This window comes from Indicator indicator, chromosome 12 (assembly GCF_027791375.1).
Source record: "Indicator indicator isolate 239-I01 chromosome 12, UM_Iind_1.1, whole genome shotgun sequence".
In the NCBI taxonomy this organism is placed as follows: Eukaryota; Metazoa; Chordata; class Aves; order Piciformes; family Indicatoridae; genus Indicator; species Indicator indicator.
This window is the reverse complement of record NC_072021.1, coordinates 7,923,440-7,944,803: the sequence shown is the minus strand read 5'-3', so window position 1 is coordinate 7,944,803 and position 21,364 is coordinate 7,923,440. Positions and strand designations below refer to the sequence as shown.

General features: G+C 47.2%; 1 protein-coding gene across 1 annotated transcript in view; it reads left to right on the top strand.

The window, feature by feature from the left end:
* Positions 1-5,548: 5,548 nt before the first annotated feature.
* NIPAL2 (NIPA like domain containing 2) overlaps positions 5,549-21,364 on the top strand; it is a 48,737-nt gene continuing 32,921 nt past the window's right edge. Inside the window, exons 1-3 of the mRNA XM_054385276.1 lie at positions 5,549-5,653; positions 14,737-14,805; positions 16,042-16,213. Coding sequence (XP_054241251.1) covers positions 5,549-5,653; positions 14,737-14,805; positions 16,042-16,213 — 346 coding nt within the window. The remainder of the gene's footprint in view (positions 5,654-14,736; positions 14,806-16,041; positions 16,214-21,364) is intronic.

Sequence of the window (21,364 nt, the reverse complement as noted above, 5' to 3'; positions counted from 1 at the left end):
ATCTGTGTGGCATTTTGCCTCCAAAGGAACATGGCCTTGCTTGTCTGTCCCATGAGCTCTGGCTGCCTGGTTTGGACTTGTGCTTTCTGACAGACCACTGCTCTCTGGACTCTTGGGATCTGTGTGGACAGTGGCAGATTTAGGTCAAAATTTACAGTGGCAGAGTAACAGTTTTGGCTCTGTACATGGAAAAGAGTTTTGAAGGGGTGCATCAGGCCATGCCTACACTACAAACATTTTTGCTTCAGCTCTTTTTAAAGATGCATAGGACTAGAGGAAGAGGAGAAGATGCAGTGTGTCTACATACAAACTTCAAATCATCGAGCCATCAGGATGTAGACTGAATATGTTTGGGGTTGTATCACAGACCCTGCCATAGAGCAGGGAAAAAGCCTGGCTGAAGGTTCCCAAAGGTTTGCCCTTACTCTGGAGAGCCATCACTGATTTCAGCAGGGGAAAATAGAGCCCTCAATATACGTAGATTATAGTCTAAAACTTGTTTTAGCAGGTGTTAAACTGGGTGAGAGACCCAAAGGACACCTTTGTCCTTCTGGCATTTGCCAGAGCAGGAAAGAGTATGTCAGGAAAAAATAAGTCACAATTTTCCTGCTACTCAGATTTCTTTTTTTTTTCTCCTTAAATCACCACCAACTACTCTCTACTCACAACTCACCAACTACTCATCTCCTTGGTGAATGCTCATGGTCCTACAGCAGAGCAGATCCTGTTGCAGTATTTGGGGTCAAGATGTATCTTTCCTTGCTGCTTGTATGAAAAGCAGGTCTCTGAATCCTCAGCAAGTTCTTCCTCCCTTGTCCTGGATTGAAGGAAGATGCAGATCATTGGAACTGTGCTGGGAAACCCCAGGGAGCTGTAGATTGAGGACAGGGCTGACCTGGACCTCTTACAGGCCTGTGGACAGGGAGAAGGGGTGAAAGGAAGGCAGATGTGCACACCCTAAGGCTGGAAGAATTGAGCAGTTATTCAACCAAAGCCTCCCAGGCAATTTCTTGCAGCTAATCCCTGCCATAATTTTTCCCACAGCAAAGCTGATCTGGAAGATCATTTCCATGAGACAGAAGGCAGCTTCATCAGCTCACTTCTCAGAGGTCTTAGGCACTTGCTTTTAATCATATAGTGTATGCTGACATCTGGTGGCATTCACTAACCAAATCTTTGCTAAACAAGTAAGTTTTGGCTTTAAGGAGTCTGCATTCTTCTATTGCCTCAGCAGATTCTTCTCAGACCACTTCAGACTAGGGGTTGGTCTAACACACACACACATGGGGCTGGCATGGCCCTGGATGGCTTGCGAGACACTGGCCTCCAGGAATGGAAGGGACCAACAGCCAAGGGACATGGCTGCATTCAAAATCTGTCATTCCAGCACAAAGTGGAGCAGATGGCATCTTACCATGCCCCATTCTGAACACAGAGAATCACTGCACTCCAAAGGAGTGATGCAAAACTGCCACAGGAACAGAGCTGCTGTACAGTCTTAGGTGGCAACAATTCTCCTGTCCGTTTTTTAATCTTTATTTAAAATTGGAGAAAAAGAAGTCAAATAGCATGTACCAAGAGCAAGTCAGAGGCACCAAACCCTTGTTTCAGGGCAAGTGAGAATAAGTAGCGTGGAGTCAGTTGTCATGGTTTGAAAGACATCCATGATGTAGCTGTTACATTAAAACTTGGATTAAACTCATGTTTAAATTTCACTTCCTCCAGTCCTTATCCTGCTTTTGATTAGTTTTAAGAGCAGTTGATGGTCTTGTGATTTGAAGATGTTGCACTTGAAATTTTGTATACATGGTCTGGAATTTTATGTGGAACTGTGGGTTTGATCTTTGACCTCTGTTTACTGCAGCCCTGATTTGCCACTAATTTGATAGCAAGCCATAAGGGCCTACTGTAAACAAGCTGCTCACTTTACATAGCTTATGTTTGGCTCCTAAATGAAGAAGCATGCATGGAATATACTTTGGGTACTGTAGCCTCCTAAAGGAATAATAAAAACCACATCACTGCTTTAGCTCTCCAGGTAGTGTTTACATTTGGTGAAAGCAAGTTGCATGCCTAATAGAGAGAGAAAATGCAATTCTTGTCCATCTTGGGTTTGCTTGTTTAGAATTGTTCTTTAAAGTAGTGGAGAGCTCAAGTTGTCTCTTTTGAAGTCAGTGGGAGCCTTGCCATTGATTTTTAAAGGGATGGGGATTAATATTCAAGAGGTGGAGTCTAGAAGACAGAAGTGAAAATGTCCAAAGTCTACAAATCTTTCACTGATTCACTGTCCAGAAAGGAAGGACATCTTCTCCAAGGTCTGTGATGTACATCTTGATTCCAGCACTCCTGTTTGTCTTACATTTGTAGACTTCAAGACAGAAAGCAACTTCCAGTCAAGACTGTAATTGATAGCAGCTGGAGCAGCACATACTTGCACCATGGACTTGCAAAGCTGCTGCGGGAAGGGAGGTGTAAGCTGCTTGTAAAAATCAACAGGCTGTCTGCATACATCTTCCACAAGCTGTCCTGTGCTAACACTGCATAGAATCACAGAATCATCTGGTTTGGAAGGGACCTCTGAGGGACATCTAGAACCCTGCCTGCAGCTCACCACAGGCAGATTCCCCAGCTCATATGTTCAGGCCTTCAGGTAGAGCCTTACTCATAGGAACACACCCAGCAGCAGTCCTCTTTGCTCCCCGTTTTGAACTGCTGCAGGGTGGAGAAGAGGAAGCTGAGGGGAGAGCTCCTTGCTCTCTACAGCTCCCTGAAGGGAGGTTGGAGTGAGGAGGGGGCAGCCTCTGCTCCTTGGTGGCAAGAGACAGGAGCAAGTGAGAGAGGAAATGGTTCCAAGCTGCACCAGGGAATGTTTTGGCTGGATGTTAGGAAATATTTCTTCACAGAAAGGGTTCACAAACATTGGAATGGTGTGCCCAGGGCAGTGCTGGAGTCACTATCTCTGGGGGTGTTCAAGCACTCTCTGGACCTGGTGCTTAGGGACATAGTTTAGTGTTGACCCTTCAGTGCTGGGTGGAAGGTTGGACTGGATGAGCTTTGAGGTCTCTTCCAACCAGATGTTTTCTGTGATTCTGTTGCAGTGGGTGAAGAAGGCAGAGGACTGGTGAGGACTTCCCTCAGCCCAGCAACCTTCGACAACACCCAGTTGCCGCTTTTCCTCTTCGCCCCAGGATATGCTCTCCAACAAGTGCAAAGTGAGGATGACAAATAAGAACATTATCCTGGTGTTGCTGCTGACATGATTCGCCTTGAAGTAGCTGATGTTGACACTTAAATTGTCAGCAGACTTCCAGCTTAGCTCCAGTTAGAAGAATGGCTCCATTTACACTTCCCTCTGAGCTATTGTTTCAACTCTCTCTAGACCAGGCAAATATCGCTGCAGCAGTTTACACTCCAGTTCCACTTTAAAGGGTTTTTGGTTTGGGGTTTGTTTGGGTTTTGTTTTGGGGTTGGGTTTTGGTTGTTTGTTTTGTTTTGCTTTTGTTTTTTTTTCCAAACACAACCCCAATTCACTAGAAAGGGTATTTTTTATTGTTGTTAAATATAAGCTTAGACTCTGGAGAATAATTACACCACGTTGTAAAAATAGTCTGCAGCAGTTTAGGTAGCTGTGAAATATTGGAGCTGTTTTTTTTCCCCAGTGTACCTGTGTACAGATGGCTGCAGCCAGCTCCAGGATTTACAGAGGGCTCACTGGAGCCTCCATCACACAAACAGGTATTTCAGGTTAGGCTGCACACCTGAACAAAACATTTCTTGCTGTAAGGGTTTGTGTTTTGGGGTGTTATATCATCATCTAACTGAAGCACTACCTTGCCACTCTGCCTTTCCTCTATCAGCTCCTGGCTGGATTCAGGTAACATCCTTGTGGCTAATCAGGCACTGGTTAGGTAGTCAAGTTGGAGAGCATTAATTTAGCTTTGGTTTCTTTCCTGTAATTGCATGTTCCTTTCTTTTCTGAACAAGTTAATCACACTGAAAGGCTGTAGCCTCATTTTTCTCTCAAGTCACTTTTGCTGCTGCTCATTTCTGTCAGCTATCCTTGCTTGCTGGAAGTTCAGTCCTCAGTCTTCTCTCCTTCATGCTGACTTGTTCTTTTGTCTCATGATGCATCTTGCTGATGGTAGGACCACCAGTCCCACTGGAACTCACTAATCAATCTTACTTCTGCTTAAGTGCAGGGGAAAACTCCAGTGTGGCAGGTGGGAGGATAACTGCCTGCTGACCCTTGTCTGCTACACTGCTTGGTCAGGACTAGGGACATGTTGAAGCCCAGCTCACCAACAAGATAAACTTGTACAGCCCAAAACTTCCCAGGCACACTATGAGCTCTCTGGATTGCAAGCAGTTATCTTGTCCAGAGCCTGAAGATGCAGTGGCTTGATTCTTCTTTTCTGTGCTTCTCTAGAAGCCTGTTTCTGTCTCTCATTTAATTCTGTCAAAGTCCTACTTTGGTAGTTCACAGATTCATAGACTGGGTTGGGTTGGAAGGGACCTTAAAGGTCATCCAGTTCCAAGCCCCCTGACACGGCCACGGACACCTTCCACTAGACCAGGTGACTCGAGACCTCATCCAACCTGGTCTTGAACACCTCCAGGGAGGGGACATTCACAAACTCCCTGGGCAACCTGTTCCAGTGTCTCACCACCCTCACTGGAAAGAATCTCTTCCTAATCTCCGGTCTAAATCTGCCCTCTTCAAGCTCCCATCTCTTCCCTCTCATCCCAGCACTACAGCCCTTGTCAAAAGTTCCTTTACAGCTTTCTTGTACCTCCCTTCACGTACTGGAAGGCTGCTCTAAGGTCTCCCTGAAGCCTTCTTTTCTCCATGCTGAACAGCCCCAACTCCCTCAGTCCCCATAGGAGAGGTTCTGCAGCCCTCTGATCATCTTCATAGCCCTGCTCTCCCTTTTAATGAGCTTTTCTAATTGCAGTTTTCCCTGGAAGAGCTTAAGTGTTCAAAATAAAATTAAAAGAAGGAATGGATAAAGCCACAGGCTGGGAACAAACTCATTGCCTGAAATCTCTGCAAAGAAACTATTCAGGAAGCAGAAGTGAAAAAAAAAAACAAACCTGACAGAAGAATTTATGCATGTGAGAACAACAGCTTCCAACTCCTGCAACCTAGCAGTGAGGAATTAATAAGTGACCATTCAATTTAGGCACTGATTTGAAGGAGTTAAATTCCCAGGCTGCTTTTTCAGAGCAGGGTGGGGCACTGGGGAAGTCAGACAAAGGGGGGGGGGGGGAGGGGGGGGAAGACACCTTAATACCCCGGGAAGGAGCTGCAAAACCTTCTGTCAGCTTCCCCTTCCTCTCTTACACTACTAATGCTCCCCAGCTGAGGTGCCCTGCTGCAGTCCTCAGCCGCACACACACCTGCGTGTGGAGTGATCCCCACTGAGCAGCCTCTCCCACACCAGGAAGCAGGAGCCACGTCCGGGGCCAGCTCACCTCTCCCCAGGGACAGCTGTCCCAGGACGTGGCATGGGCAGCGGCGGGGCCTAAGGGCAGGGGCAGGGGCATGGGAATGGGCATGCTCCCTGTGTCAGAGCGGGCACCCTGGAACGCAACCTCCGTGGTGCCGGGTGCTGGCAGCGGGCCCCTCTCCGGCCCCTGGTACAGCGCACACGAGGTAAGTGCCTGCTCCGCAGGGCACCCCAGGGCTGGGTCAAGCGGGGTAACCGTGTCAGCCTCTCGCCATCATTCCCCAAAGAGACCCTTGCAGTGCCTGCCTGCTGCTGACACCTGCTCCCTCTTCACCCCGCCGTTCAGCCAGCACTGCCCTGGCTCCTGCCGAGCAGACCTTTGCGAGCAGAGAGCTGTACTGCAGCACGGCGGGGGGTTGCCGTCGGTGCTGCTGTCAGTTGGCAGCGCTGGCTGACAACTGGCTGGGCAACTGAAAGAGAGACCCAAGTGGCCCCTGAGAACTAGCAGGTTGAAGCATCTGCTAACAATAAAGATGAATTGGAGGCTGATTAAATCCTTTACCTTTTCCCTGCTTTTTTTGCTTCATAAACTAGGAGGCATGGAAGGGTACTCCCCAGGCTTGGCTTTTGCTGCATAAGAGGCAAATCACTTTTTAATGAGGCAAAGCATTGGGGTAAATTGTGCATAAAATGGCTGGCAACTGACTGCCCTCATTTCTCTGTGAGCATCCCAGCAGCAGGTCAGGGCTTGGGGAAGGTTCCCCCAAAACGTTCCAGTCTGGGTTCTGCATTTGCTGCTGGGTGGATATCCAGGTGGCAGGAGGCATTTCTCAGGGGAAAATGCCTCCTGTTCATCCCTGTGCTAGGATCCATGGAGCACCACGACTGCTGTCTGATGGCTGGTAGCACTGCTTCCCAAGACCAGAGCTGGGATCTCTTATAGGAGACAAGAGTGGGAAGCCAAGGATTACTGTGGGTTTGGGTGTTAGGGTCCAAGAATAGGTCACAGGATGTTAGGGGTTGGAAGGGACCCAAGGACACCAACCTCCCTGCCAGAGCAGGACCATAGCAGGACCTAGCTCAGGTCACAGAGGAACACATCCAGATGGACCTTGAAAGTCTCCAGAGAAGGAGACTCCACAACCTCTCTGGGGAGCCTGTTCCAGTGGTCTGTGACCCTTACAGTAAAGAACTTCATCCTTGTGTTGAGGTGAAACTTCTTGTGGTGCAGGTCTCAGCTTGCAGAGCTGCTGCAAGAAACCCCTTTGGCATGGGGATGCCCATCTGCATGTCACGTTAAATTCTTCTGCCTACCCCTGTTTTCATGTTTGACAGTTTTGGAAACATCAGAAACAATTTCCTCCCATTCCTGGCTGTCCTGTGTGGGATTTCCTGGATCAGCCCAGTTTCAGGTCTTCACACAGGGGCCTATGTACAGGTCCCTGTAGTATGATGTCTCTTTGTGATGGCATCACTTGGGTTTGGGTTTGGATTGTTTCTTTGTTTTGAGTTATTTTGTGGGGTTTGTGTGTGTGAGAGTGGCTTTTTAGTGGGGGTTTTTCTCCTGCTAGGTCCCTGATCAGGCTAATTGATGCTAGCTGTTGTCCAGAGGGTCAGTGGGCATTGGGGTGGGGAAAAAATGGGTGGAGACAGGACTGAGGTTTCTGGAGCCCTGGAGCAGGCTGTCCAGAGAGGTTGTGGAGTTGCCTTCTCTGGAGACATTCCAAACCCACCTGGATGTGTTCCTGTGTGATGTGCCCTGGGTGCTGCTGCTCTGGCAGGGGGTTTGGACTGGGCGATCTCTGAAGGTCCCTTCTAACCCCAACCATGCTGTGATGTGTGTGACACAGGTATGTTTAATGATGCATTAAAATCAGATGAAATTTGTACTTACTCTCCTGAAATATTTCCTGACAAGCTAATGTTGTTGTAATATGTTTGGGTAATGAATATAAGAATCTACCACATGTGGACTTTGCTTACTGAGTAGAAAATGTTTGTAATTGCCTCAGTTTAATGCTTGTTTATTTCCCTCAGCACTTCTCAAAGTTTGTTTGTTTCCTCCCAATTGCGCTGTTTATGAGCAAAAATATGTTGCAAGATTATTTGATGTTTCCTTATCTCTAACACTGATCTTGGGCTGACTCTGTACCTGGGTGAGAGCAGTCAGTGAAAGCTTGGATGTTGTACTTCCATGACTCAGTCTTTCACAGGGCTGTGTAGTCCTGTGTGGGGCTGCTCAAGTGCAGGAGCTGGGCTGGAGATGGAAATTCCTTTAACTCCTGCTTCTTTTTCCTCCTTTGCCTGTCTCTTAATGAACTCAGAGTTGTTAGTGGCTGCCCGAACACTCACCTCGAGAGATTGTTTTCTTTCATGGCTTGTGGTAATAAATCACTTGGGCTCTGTATAAATCATGTGGGCTCTGTGTTTGAGGTTTAAAATGGTGACAGCTCCTTCAGATGGATCTGTGGCCTCTTGTCCTGTGACAATATATCACAGCCTGACACAGGTGGCAAGTATGTGCAGCCAAGAAACCTCATCTTCTGGGTGGTCTCCACAGCAGGCACTGGTGGCTGCTGTCCAGTGGGATGAGAAATCCCATGGATGGAACACATCCCTGTGAGGTCTTTTGCTGCCTTCCATTGTAGGCATGAAGTCTGCATTCCATGTGAAGTGCCACAATTAAAGTTTTTAGCTCATTCTCTTAGAGGAGAGTCTTTAGTGCTTCAACCTGTCCCACCTTACTAAGGGCTTCATGCTCAGTGCCACAGAGCCTCAGCAAGACGAAAGCCTGGTTTTGTCCTGGTTTCTTCCAGTGGCAGCACAGTCCCTGCTGGTACTTCTGCCACCATGGCAGCTGTGAGGGACTCCCCAAGCCCACTGTGGTCTTAGGCAGCAGATACACCAAAGCAGCCCAGCTCCATGTTTTGAGCTTGGGGCACAAAGACCCAAAGCAAATGCTACTGATGGGACAGCTCATTCTCCATCTGTCTTGGACACTCTGATCTCTTCAGCATTGCTGGCAGAGCTGCTTGAGTGAGTGGTTCCTAACCTGACAGCCAACAGAAGCTGGTGAGCAAAGCCTTTTTATTTAGGCTGATAAGTCACAGTTCATTCTGACTGCAGCAGTCTTGGTGGCTCCCTGGGACACCTCAGCCAGGACACTGCAAACTGCAGCCCTGGCAGGACTGGAGCCATGCTGAGCACCAGCTAGAGCTCTGCTGCTGAGTGCCTGTTCCCTGCTTCTCACTGGGCTGTTTTCCCCAAATTTCTGACTGTTTTCAATGCTTCCTCTTCCAGCTGTCACTATGGTGAAATGACTTTTCAGGTTTTCTGAGGACAGTGAAGAACATGTGCTTTTGGTTAGTATTTATTTTGGTGATGATTAAGATGACAGTGAGGTTGTAACACAAGCTTCATAACTGCACTAGTCTAAGGGATTTGAGGATGTTAATTTGGAAATTTCTGGGCAATAAGAAAATTTACAATCACAGAATCACAGAATGGTTGAGGTTGGAAGGGACCTCCAGAGATCGCCCAGTCCAAACCCCCTGCCAGAGCAGGAGCACCCAGGGCAGGTCACCCAGGAACACATCCAGGTGGGTTTGGAATGTCTCCAGAGAAGGAGACTCCACAACCACTCTGGACAGCCTACTCCAGGCTCTGGCACCCTCACAGGGAAAAGGTTTTTCCTTATATTAATATATAAATGCCAATTTTTGTCATTTGTCAGGAAGTGGGTGCAGGAAACAAATTATACCTATGTGCTACATATCCTACTAGTGCAGAAATGAGTTTGCTCCCAGAATGGTATTTTATGGAAAGATTGGGTGCATAGTGCAGCTTCTGTCTGATATCTAGCTTAGCCACTGACTACAGGGCTTAAAACAGAGGCACTGCTCCTCAGCACAGTGATCCAGAGCAGCAGAACCAGATAGAGTCTTTCCCTTAGCCAACACTGAGTACAGAAGACCAGACATGGGGCAATTCTGAATCCCTACTCTGCTTTGGAGGTGTCTGGATAAGTGCAGTGCCCCTGCCCCCAGCTTCTATACTGCTCTGAAAACAATGGATTTAAAATTAATTTGCCTGTGGCTGCTGTGTTGGTTTTGGTGTCTCTCAGCCACACCCAGGAGTTGCTAGGTGACACATGGTGAAACCTGCCTGCTCAGGCAAGCACCTGTAGCTCCTGAGATTTTGTGAGGTTGCTGTGTAGAACATTGCCAGCTCCCATCTTATCACAGAATCCATAGAATGGCTCAGGTTGGAAGGGACCTCAGAGATCATCTCCAACCTCCACACCAGGGGCAGGGACACCTCTCAACTAGACTCAGCTGCTCAAGGTCTCATCCAGCCTAGTCTTGAACGCCCCCAGGCAGGATGCAGCCACAACCTCCATGGGCAGCCTGTTCCAGAGTCTCAGTACCCTCAGACTGAAGATCTTCTTCCTAATCTCCAGTCTAACCCTGCTCTGCCTCAGCTTCAAACCATTCCCCCTTGTCCTGTCTCTAGACAGCCTCAGGAAAAGTCCCTCTCCAGCCTTCCTGTAGGATCCCTTCAGGTATTGGAAGGCAGCTCTAGGGTCCCCCTGGAATCTTCTCCAGGCTGAACACCCCCAGCTCCCTCAGCCTATCCTCACAGCAGAGGTGCTCCAGCCCTTGGATCACCTTTGTGCCCTCCTCTGGATTTGTTCTGTGTCCTTCCTATGGATCTTGAATCTATGTTGCTGTTTCTTCCTTTTCCCTAGCAGCCATTTGACTCCTCCATGAGGCACTTGTCTGGCTAAATTGTCAGGACAATACTCTTTTTTTTTTGTTTGTTTTGTTTTGTTTCAAACAAAAGTTGCCCTTCTCATAAAATCTCACCTGTGGCCCCTTACAACGTTGTGACCCAGAGAAGACTTCATTGCTCTCTGAAGCTGAAATATGATCTTTCTAAAATCTGATTTGGGCATCATCAAAAGAGATGTCTGAATCCTATCCTTGTACATCTCCCACAGTCTGCTGGATCTGATAAATTCCTGTTTGAAGGCATCAAGAAGATCCAAATGATTCCAACAGAATTTTGACCAACCTCGAAATCCAAGGCTATAGAAGGTTGAGCAAGCAGCAGAATGAGCACTTTTCTCAGAGGGGAGCTGAAGACCTCTGGCTCACCTAGTAGCTGGAGGCTGCAGTTGTTCCACTCTGAGGTTTGGTGACATGCACAAACTGTTGTGCTGGTGTTTCTAGTGCCACCACAGATTGTCCCAGAAGAATGGCAGCAGCTGGGAGATGTGCTTTCCATGCTGTGGATAATCTGGCCTTTGAAATGTGCTGCCAGCTGATGTGCAAATCAACAGCAGACACAGAGCAGGGATCTTAAGAAATGTGGCAGTGCTGTTTGCAGAGTGTGCTCAGAAGTAAATAGTCAATATCAAACCCAACAGATGTGTAATGCTTGAGCTGCAGCCACACCACTGTAACTGTTCTCCTCCATGAGCTCCATGCTTGGTTGACGTCATCCAGGCTGGAAGCTTTGGCCTTGCTGTGGGATGTGAACTGTTTGCCATAATGGGGAAGTGAAGAAAGGCTTTGGAACTTTGATGGAGAGGATGCACAGAATGGTTGGATGGACAGGAGGGGCACTGGGGTTCTGGAGCAGGTCCAGAGAAGGGCAGTGAAGCTAGAGAAGGGCCTGGAGCACCTGGGCTACAAGGAGGGGCTGCGAGGGAGCTGGGGGTGTTCAGTCTGGAGAAGAGGAGGCTGAGGGGAGACCTCATTGCTCTCTACAGCTCCCTGAAGGGAGGTTGGAGTGAGGAGTGGCAGCCTCTGCTCCTTGGTGGCAAGAGACAGGAGCAGAGGAAATGGTTGCAGGCTGTGCCAGGGGAGGTTCAAGCTGTTAGGGTGCTAGGAATTATTTCTGCACTGGAAGGATTCTCAAACACTGCAATAGTCTGTCCAGGGTAGTGCTGGAGTCACTGTCCCTGGGGGGTGTGTGGACCTGCTGCTTAGGGACATAGTTTAGTGGTGACCTTTCAGTGCTGGGTCGAGGGTTGGACTGGATGAGTTTTGAGGTCTCTTTCAACTGGATGTTTTCTGTGAGTTTATCTCTTGGGTGACTCCATTTACTTCATTTTATGGCTCTAATTATTTTTTTTTATGTTTCTCTTCGATATTTGTTGTTGTGTTATTGTTTTGTTTTTGTCTTGGTTTTGTTGGTTTGTTTTTTTCTGCTTTGGAATTGTCACAAACTTCTTGCATTTATTGGCTTCTAATGACATTAATCTCTTTCCTGTCCCTCTCTTTCAGTGGCAATCTTTTGCTCCCTGTAGCGCCTAAAGCACGCTGGCCATTATCATTCAGTGTCTGTGTTAGCATGCAGGAATAACTCAGTCATCATGACAAGAGGAGAGAGAGCAAAACTTGTAGTGTCTGCAGAAGCTTCAGTCAAACAAATAATTGCAACTTTCATCTGGTCAAGACTCTAGCTCCATCTCTTGACTATTTGACTGGTTTGGGCCCAAATTAATCTTCTTCCCAGCAGGCTGTGTGGTGTGATGTTTTGGACTGGTGTTGCTAATATGGAGGTGTTTTGGTTATTGCTGAACCACAGCACCCAGGTGGTTCTTGCTTCTCACATTGCTCCATCAATACACTTGCTGGTGGTGCAGAAGCAGTTGGGAGGGGGCACAGCTGGGACAGCTGACCCCAAGTGACCAAAGGGACATCATTAGATGTCATGCTCAGCAGTAAAAGGTGGGGAAAGATGGAGGGCTCCTTGTGTCAGGCCCCACTGGCAACTACAGAATGGTAACCATTGCTTTAAACCAGGTTACAGTTTGTAGTAAAAAGCAGAACTGTCCCAGCCTGTATCTCAGGCTGCTGCAAGAAATTTGCATATAAGATAATTTCTTTAGAGTTAATTTGTTATCCCCAGGTTTGCATCTTCCAGTTTTGACCAGAAGTCTCTGCAAACTAAAAGCATCCAGCTGTGGGTTTGTGCAGGCACCCACAGACACCCATGAGGAGTACTTCAGGGAATGCAAACCTCTTGTTTTTAAATCAACACTGATAACCTCAGCTGTGGTTTGTATTCAAATGAGTAATGTTGCTAACCAGAAGGTTCTGCCTTCTGGAGTCCAGTCATTTTCTTTGCATTAGGAGCTATCTGTAAATGATTAACTCTCTCTGTGACAATGAAATGAGGAGAGGCATGTGTGTGAGGGGCAGGAAGGAGAGCAAGGGACTGATGCACAGTGCTGCTCCTCTGCAGGAACAGCAGACTGCAAGGGCCTTTGGGCAACTCATTACTTGATTTCACATAAAGTAATTCTTTCAACAATCAAACTTCATTCTAAATGCACTCAGATCTTTTCTTTTCCCCTCCCCAGCTATTACTCCTGTTGGAAGCTGTTCTGAAGTGCCACTGGCTTGGAAGTGTCCTCATTTCCAGCCTGTGTTTAGCCCTTGCCCAGGAGTTGTGTGCTGGCATTCAAGAGCTGAGCATTTTCACTTGGAGAGATGTTTTCTGTGCACATTACAGGAAGGGTTGGTTGTAGCTGGGGAGGCAGAATGGCAGACAGGCCTGCCTTTGTTGGAGAGTGATGCTGGAGAGGTGCGCGATGGAAGAGCCATGCCATTCCTCTTCTCAGCTGCTAAAGGGAGATCTTTACACCAAATTCTTTTGAGCTTGTGGTACATTTTGTACCAAGCTGGCTACATTTCTTCAGGGCAATATAGCAACCATTTTTTGGAGGGTGATCTGCCTTCTTCTGCTGCAGGTCCTCTTTCATTCAGGCATGGTTCTGTGGCAGGCTCTCTTTGTTTCAGGCATGCTTTTCCTAGCCTGGAATACAGTAAGCTGTTTTTTCTCTCTTGCTTCCAGCACTGCTGTATATGACATATCTCATGCCTGCTGATTGAAGATGCACTTTGATTTCTGAGGTTTTCAATCTGTGTTTCCTCTTTACTGCATTTCTCTCCCCTCTTGCTTTCTTTCATACTGGCACGTCTGAGTGTGAACCTGTACAAGGCAGTTTTGCCATGCTGGAGCTGTGTGGTGTTACTGCACTTTCATCTCCCTGAATGGATCCATGTGAGACTTGACCTCCTTAGGGCATTCTGCTCTGCTTTTAATCATTAGGGGTCTGTCCAGCCCTAGGTTTGGAAGCTTGGTGGTATCAGCATATTAGCCACAGCACGTTAACACCTGTCAGCCTGGAGCAGGCAGTGCAGTATATATGACAAGAGCAATGCTCCAGTGAAACATGTGGGCACCACAAGAAAATGACCTGAGCACCAAGGGGTAGTTTGGAAGCCAGGCTGCTGCTGAATTTGCCTTGATCATGCACACACCCTGTATTTCCTTCTCTGCAGACACAGGAGCTTGCTTAAGTTAGGCAGAAGGGACAATTTGCATGTGTGTGTTAGGAGCCTGGAGGCACCCACAGCCCTGCCTGTCCCTACACACCTCCAGGGTTTTCCTGCCCATGGCTCAGGACCCCATTTCAGCCTCTACTCCAGTGATTCATAGAATGGGTTAGGTTGTAAAGGATCTTAAAGGTCACTTAGTTCCAACTCCTCTGCCATGGACAGGGACGCCTCTCAACTAGACTCAGCTGCTCAAAGCCTCATCCAAACCAGCCAGGAAGAAGGCATCCATGGGCTCCCTGGGCAGCCTGTTCCAGAGTCTCACCACCCTCCTACTGAAGAACTTCTTCCTAAGCTCCAGTCTAACGCTGATCCCCCTCAGCTTCAAACCATCCCCCCCTTGTCCTGTCTCTAGACAGCCTCAGGAAAAGTCCCTCTGCAGCCTTCCTGTAGGATCCCTGCTATTGGCAGGCAGCTCTAAGGTCCCCCTGGGCGCTGAACAACCCCAGCTCCCTCATAACAGAGGTTCTCCAGCCCTTGGATTATCTTTGTGGCCTCCCCTGGACTCACTCCAACCGCTCTGTGTCCTTCTTCTGCTGGGGACACCAGAGCTGGAGGCAGGATTGGTGGTGGGGTTTCAGCACAGCAGAGTCAGGGGGCAGAATCCCCTCTCTTGCCCTGCTGCCCACACTCCTCTGGCTGCAGCCCAGGACACAATTTGCCTTCTGGGCTGCATGAGATTGAGGGTTGTGTGCTGAAGGACAACAAAACCACTTCCTGCACTGGGATGCACTTTCCATTCCCAGTTGTTTAGCACTTCAGCCTGGAAGTGCAATAATTGGATGTTGTTTGGGTTATGATGTGCTATCAGAAACCATTATATTGCTCTTCTCAAAATGATCAACGTTTCTGTATTTTTTGGTTTTGTCACCTTGCAGACTCAGCTCCTGGGAGTTTTACTTGCTGCTGCTTCCAATTTTCTGATTAGTGTCTCTCTGAGCATACAGGTAGGAAATGATTTCTCTTTATCCAGAGTTGTTTATATTCAGCAAGTAACTTAAGTTACAGTTTGTTTTTGTAGGTGAAGTTCAAAACACAAATTTTGCTGCATTTCATCAACCTGCCCTCTTTTTAACTGTGGTTTGACACAGCCCTGCTGTACTTGTTGGCAGTGTAATAGCTCTCAACCTGTTCTGTGCTGTGATTCTCCTATGGGGGCAGAATAAAAATTCACAACTCCTCCTCCTTCAGCCATTTTCAACACCAAATCAACACACTATGGCACTGCTAATGCTAATACATCACTGGTAAAAGTGACAAGGATGCCTTGGGAGGTCCTGTACTGGAACTAGCACTGGCATGCACTGGTCTTTGAACAGCTGAGTGTTTGGGGTAGCTCAGACAGAAGGAAAAACAGCTGTATTTGCCACCACTGCCAACATCACTATAAGACCAGAACAGACATTTTGCTGGCTTGTGTTTTGTGAGTTGTATGTCTCATATAAAGCCACTCCTTGCTTTTTCTGTGAAGGATGGAATAGAAAGCTGTGGAACAAGCATCTGGCCAACTCCTGAATTCTACCTAAGTAATGTAGGCTCCTCCCTGCATTAGCTGTGACTAAGTGCTGTCTTTCTCATGGTCAGGATATGTGTCATGGAGCAGGAACATGATGTTGTCTGGTCCCCTTCTCCCAGTGTGTTGTCACAGTTCTGATTGTGCCCCATCTCCTGCCTTTGAGTGTTTCCAGCCTCACACCATCACTCCTGAGCTTAGCTTCAAGAGGTGTGCAGTGATAGCTAGGAAGAACTACCTAGCATTAATATTTTTCAGGTTTATTCTGAGGTCTAATTTTCCACCACATCTGAAGCAGCTCTAAGTTAACACAAAGCAAGGGTCTGCAACAACAAACTGAAAGTCATGTTGAAAAAGAAAACTTTGACACACCTGGAATTTGAAGCTGACAGCCCCTTTAGTTATGGAACTAGAACAGGTTGCCTAGGGGTGAGGTTGGGGCCCCATGCCTGGAGATATTCAAGATGAGGCTCAACAGAGCTCTGGGCAACCTGATTTAATTGAGGATGTCCCTGCTGAGCGCAGGAGGGGTTTGGAATAGATGACCTTTGGGGGTCCCTTCCAGCCCTGACCATTCTATGATTGTGTGACTCTGTGCACTTGTGTCAGCCACAAGAACACAGCAGAAGTCTTTCTTCTCACCTCTGTTTCTAATGATTGATTTTTCTAGAAATGCACTCATCTCCAACTGGCTTGCCAGGCAGAGCCACAGCCCTACTACACGAGCAGCCTGTGGTGGTGTGGAGTTACCCTCCTGGGCCTTGGAGAGGTTGGCAATTTCACAGCCTATGGGTTTGCCCCCATTGCCCTCGTCGCTCCGGTGGGATGTGTGGCTGTCATAGGTGAGATGCTTTGCTGCTTCTTCCTTGGGTCTTCACTGAGCCCTTGTTTGTGACTAGAGGAAGCCATGAATGCATAGGCAGAGCCCAAGGTATGTGCCATCAAAGCCTTCTCTGCCAACATAGAGCTTGGAAAATCTGGGAGATGTTGAGAGTGTGTTTAGAATCATGAACTGTCAGGGTTGGAAGGGACCTCAAGGATCATCCACTTCCAACCCCCCTGCATGGGCAGGGACACCTCACACTACAGCAGGTTGTTCACAGCCACATCCAGCCTGGCCTTAAAAGCCTCCAGGGATGAGGCTTCCAACACCTCCCTGGACAACCTGTTCCAGTGTCTCACCACCCTCATGGGGAAGAACTTCTTCCTGACATCCAACCTGAATCTACCCATTTCTAGTTTTACTCCATTCCCCCCAGTCCTATCACTCCCTGACCCCCTAAAAAGTCCCTCCCCAGCTTTTCTGTAGCCCCCTTTAGACCCTGGGAGGCCACAAGAAGGTCTCCTGGGAGCCTTCTCTTCTCCAGACTGAACAACCCCAACTCTCTCAGTCTGTCTCCAGAGCAGAGCAGCTCCAGCCCTCTGCTCATCCTGGTGGCCCTTCTCTGGACACCTTCCAGCACCTCCAGATCCTTCCTGTAATAGGGACTCCAGAATTGGATGCAGTACTCCAGGTGGGGTCTCACCAGAGCAGAGAAGAGGTACAGTACAGCTTTGACTGACATCAGCTGTAATTAGTGCTTGTGTTGTGTTGTAAGTGCTGAGTAAGCTTTCACTTCCTGGCATTCTCTGCTTTGAAAGTTAATTCTTTGGAATATGAAGAGAGGCTTCGCTTCCCACTTGTCCTCTTCATCTGCTGCTGTCATGGCATCCATGGGGTCTGGACAGAGATGCATTTTCCACTGAATCCTAAAAATACCACAGTAAAAGTTCCCAGTGTGGTTGTGCATCTTCTCATCCTGGCTCTCTCCAGACAACAGAGATGAATTATTTATCTGTCCTAGAGGTTTTCACCTCAGAATGTAACAGTGGCCATCTTCAGACACCCACCTGTTGTCTGCCACTACACTGGCCAGGTCAGCAAGAGTTTGAGTTGAAGAAGCTGTGATTTTTCATTCTGATGATTGCACCTGGTGATCTTAAAGGTCTTTTTAGCAGTCTAGGCAATAAAACACAGGAACTGCAGCAGGAACATGAAGGGGAAACATTGGTGTTGTGGTTTTAAAAGGAAGTATACTTGTGAGTACGTGAGCTGAGAGCTCATCACAAGCTCCGCTTGGCTCAGAGACTCTCCTCTGATCATGGAATCATGGAATGGCTTGGTTTGGAAGGGACTTCAGAGATCATCTACTCCAACCCCTTGCATGGGCAGGGACACCTCAGAAGCAGACTCGGTTGCCCAACTAGATTTGGTTGCCTCATCCAGCCTGACCTTAAACACCTCCAGGGAGGAGGCATCCACAACCACTCAGGGCAGCCTTTTGCTCTTCCCATAGTTTTGTCTCTTGTGTCACTATGCTCTGCTGCTTGGCCACCCAGAGCTGTACCAGCATTGCAAACCCCCAAGGCAGGGGGCTGGCATGCTGCTGAGTGCACAGAGCTCTCTTCTGCTCCTGAGTCCCTGCAATGTGTTTTATGTGTTACCTTCACACCCAGTGGTTTCAGCTGCCTGTCCCCTGCCCATCACTGCCAATCATGTTGACACAGGCAAACTTTTTTGACTCTGCAGTGTGTGACAAAAAGGGCCTAGAAATTTCCTGAAATGTTTACTTTATTTATGGACATTATCAAAAGTTGTTGATTTGTTCCTTCCTGAGCAGCTTCATTGGACTTTATCAGCACTCCTATGCTCAGGACTCATGTGATATGATCTTACCCATGTGGGGAGTTTTTTGTAGTTAAATTATTGACAGGTATGAGATGTCTCCCTGGAGATATTCAAGGTGAGGCTTGACAGAGCTCTGGGCAACCTGATCTAGTAGAGGACGTCCCTGCTGACTGCAGAGGGGGTTGGAGTGCATGACCTTTGGAGGTGCCTTCCAACCCAGACCATTCTGATTCTCTTTCTTCTTACTAAAGAAACATACATTTAAAAATACATTAGCATGTTGTCCTAATGCAAAGCAGAGTGGACAGGGCACTATTGTACAGGGGCTGTGAACACAAGAATTCAGGGTGCAGCTGTGTCCCTTCATTGAGCTGCTTCATATCCACAGCTGAGATATCTGGGGCTGAGCTATCAGCCCTGCATATGCTGGAGCTCATTCCCTTGCTATTGACAAGTGATAACATTTCATGACCTGTCTCTAGCTATCACTTGCATGCTTGGGAGTGATGCTGCAGTGAGTGATTCTGCATGGGAACACAGGAATTACCTTCCTGTGGGATGCCCAGCTGTGGTGGAAGGAGGCAGCCAGCCATATGTGGGTGCAATTTAGCAAGGAGATAGTGGAGGAAGGAAACTGCAGGCAATTTACTGTAACCTTTCATGTTAAACTGTTGCAAAATTTGGGAGAATGAGATACAACGAAGTAGGTCCCCACTGTAGAAAAGATTTCTCAAAGAAAGGAACGAGCTGTTACCCGAGATGAAGATGTAAAGTAATCTGACATATCCCAATGTGATTTTGGTGGCAGTAGTTATATCCTTAACAATTGCAGACATTTCCAGATGTCTCTGAACATAAAGGGACATTCAGGGGTTTGGGGTATGTTTTGTTTTATTTTCCCAAACTGAATGAAAGGCAAATACAAAAAGCACAAAGAAGTGAAAAATCAGTGGGAAAAGGAAAAAAAAATCCTTTGGTTATTAAACTGCTACAAAGAAGAGGTCACATTTAGGGTTAATTTTTATCTGGGCAGATTCCTTCTGCTTTACCTTTGCAATATGCAAAGAAATGGTGCATCTCTTTCCTCCACTCTCCATTTCCCTTTGCTTATATCAAACACCAAGGAACTCTTTTCCTAAACTGCTATATCTTATCAAAATTTCATCAGTTTATTTATTTCTTTTAACTGACCCAAAATGCTTATCCTGGAACACCTCATAAAGCACTTTAATATCTTCTCTTCCATTCCCATATCTCAGCTGAGAGTATCTGTTTCTTAGCCCAAACAACAGAGGTAGCTGATATTGTATTTAGTCTAGCAAATGTTCCCTTAAGGAAGGGAAAGTAAAAATGATGTAGAGAGCCAATTACAACAATCACTTCCCAGGAACAATTCCTACCATGAGATACTTTCCCGTCTTCTGAAATTGAAGCCAGAGAGAGAGTGCTTTCTATTAATGTTAGGAGAGTTCATCATTTCAGGCAAAGACAAACTGACCAAGACACATCTGCATCATCTGCTAACAACTGGGCAAAGGATAATTCAGGCAGATGGGCTTCTAGTTTAAGAGATTAAGAAGTATTTTTCTCGTTAAGTTCTGTCCTCTTTTAGATGATGGACAGAGGCCACATCTGCAAAATTGTGTCCAGTTCTGGGCCACTCAGTTCAAGAAGGATCTCAGGGAACTGCTTGAAAGAGTCTAGCTCAGAGCCACCAAGCTGCTGAAGGCAGTGGAACATCTCCCTGTGAGGACAGGCTGAGGGAGTTGGGACTTGGAGCTTGGAGCAGAGGAGCCTGAGGGCTGCCCTCACTGCTGGTGATAAAGATGTGCAGGGCAGTGTCAGGAGGACAGAGCCAGGATCTGCTCAAGGATGTCCAACGCCAGGACAAGGGGCAAGGGGTGCAAGTTGGAGCAGAGGAGGTGCCTTGGGAACAGAAGGGAAAACTTTCTCCCCATGAGGGTCACAGAGCCTGGAGAAGGCTGCCCAGAGAGGTTGTGGAGTCTCCTCTGGAGACTTTCCAAACCCACCTGGATGACCTGCCCTGGGTGACCCTGCTCTGGGGAGGGGATTGGACTGCAGGAGCTCTGGAGGTCCCTTCCAAGCCCTAGCATTCTGGGATGCTGTGAGGGTGGAATTTGCACAGCTTAGCTGGCAGGTTTTGGAGGTCTTTTTGAATAGGTCTCTCTTGTGAGTTCCTTCTTTAAATGAAGAGTGAAGCACTTGTTAACAAACTCCAGGTGTGTATCTGGGCTCTAAATCCACCTTTCTTACAAACAGTGGTTTCCAAATGTTGTGAGCACACAGCCCTCAGGGTAAGACCTGACTCTCACTGGCACTGGGTCCTGAGTACCCACTTATGATGTGCTGAGGACAAATGTGCTTTGCACATGCCCAGTCACCTGGAGGATTCTCCAAAGATCTCTGTCTCCCCAGGTCTGCATGGAAAGTTTTCTTTGCTTAGAAACCAGGGGTTTAGAGGAGGATAAGGCAGACTGGAGTCTCTACTGAGAATGAATTTGGGCTGTACCCATCATACATCTCCAGACCTCTGAGATAGGGAAGCATTCTGGCTCTTAAAATAGATGGGGCCAACATCTACTAAGCTCTGCTACCATCTTTAACTGCATCCAACTGAATTTTGCACTTAACCTGCTATCAATTAAATAGTGAAAAGTCTGTGCCCAATTCAAATGATGGCTGGGTTTAGAAAGAATCCAGCACCACAGACCATGACCTGGCATTGCACCAGCAGATTTTCATGGCTTTTGGTTAGAATTAAGCTACAAAGACCATCTCTTCCTTCTTCTACTGTGGAAGTCTTTCTCTGTGTGGTTGCAATGATGCAAGCTCTACATCTGTTGAGGGTTTTAAATAGTTGGAGAAGACAGCAGTTGTTTTCTTCAAGAGGGCAAATTGGCAAATTTTTAATTGAAAAGTGGAGGAGTAATACATGTTTGATGTGATCATTAAAAAGCTTTTTATACTTAAAAATTAGAAACCCTGTTATGCATATTGCTTGAGTAATTTTAGGCTGCTGTGGTTTGGTTTTTCTTTTTTTCAGCTCATTATCTGTCTTTTTTTTCCTGCAGAAATAACTTGGGGTGGGGGATGAGCAGAGACTAGTGGTATCAGAGATCATTTCTTCTGCAGTTTCGTCCTTCAGTAGAGAGCTGCTTTGCACTTCACTCGCTTGAACTGATGTTGTTGAGATCCCTTTGCATTTTTATATGCTCCTTCTAAACAACTGTGGGGCCAGAAATTGCTTTAGGCTTTGAAAATTTATATTCCTGATGGTGCTTTAGAGGGAAAAAAAATAGTTCTC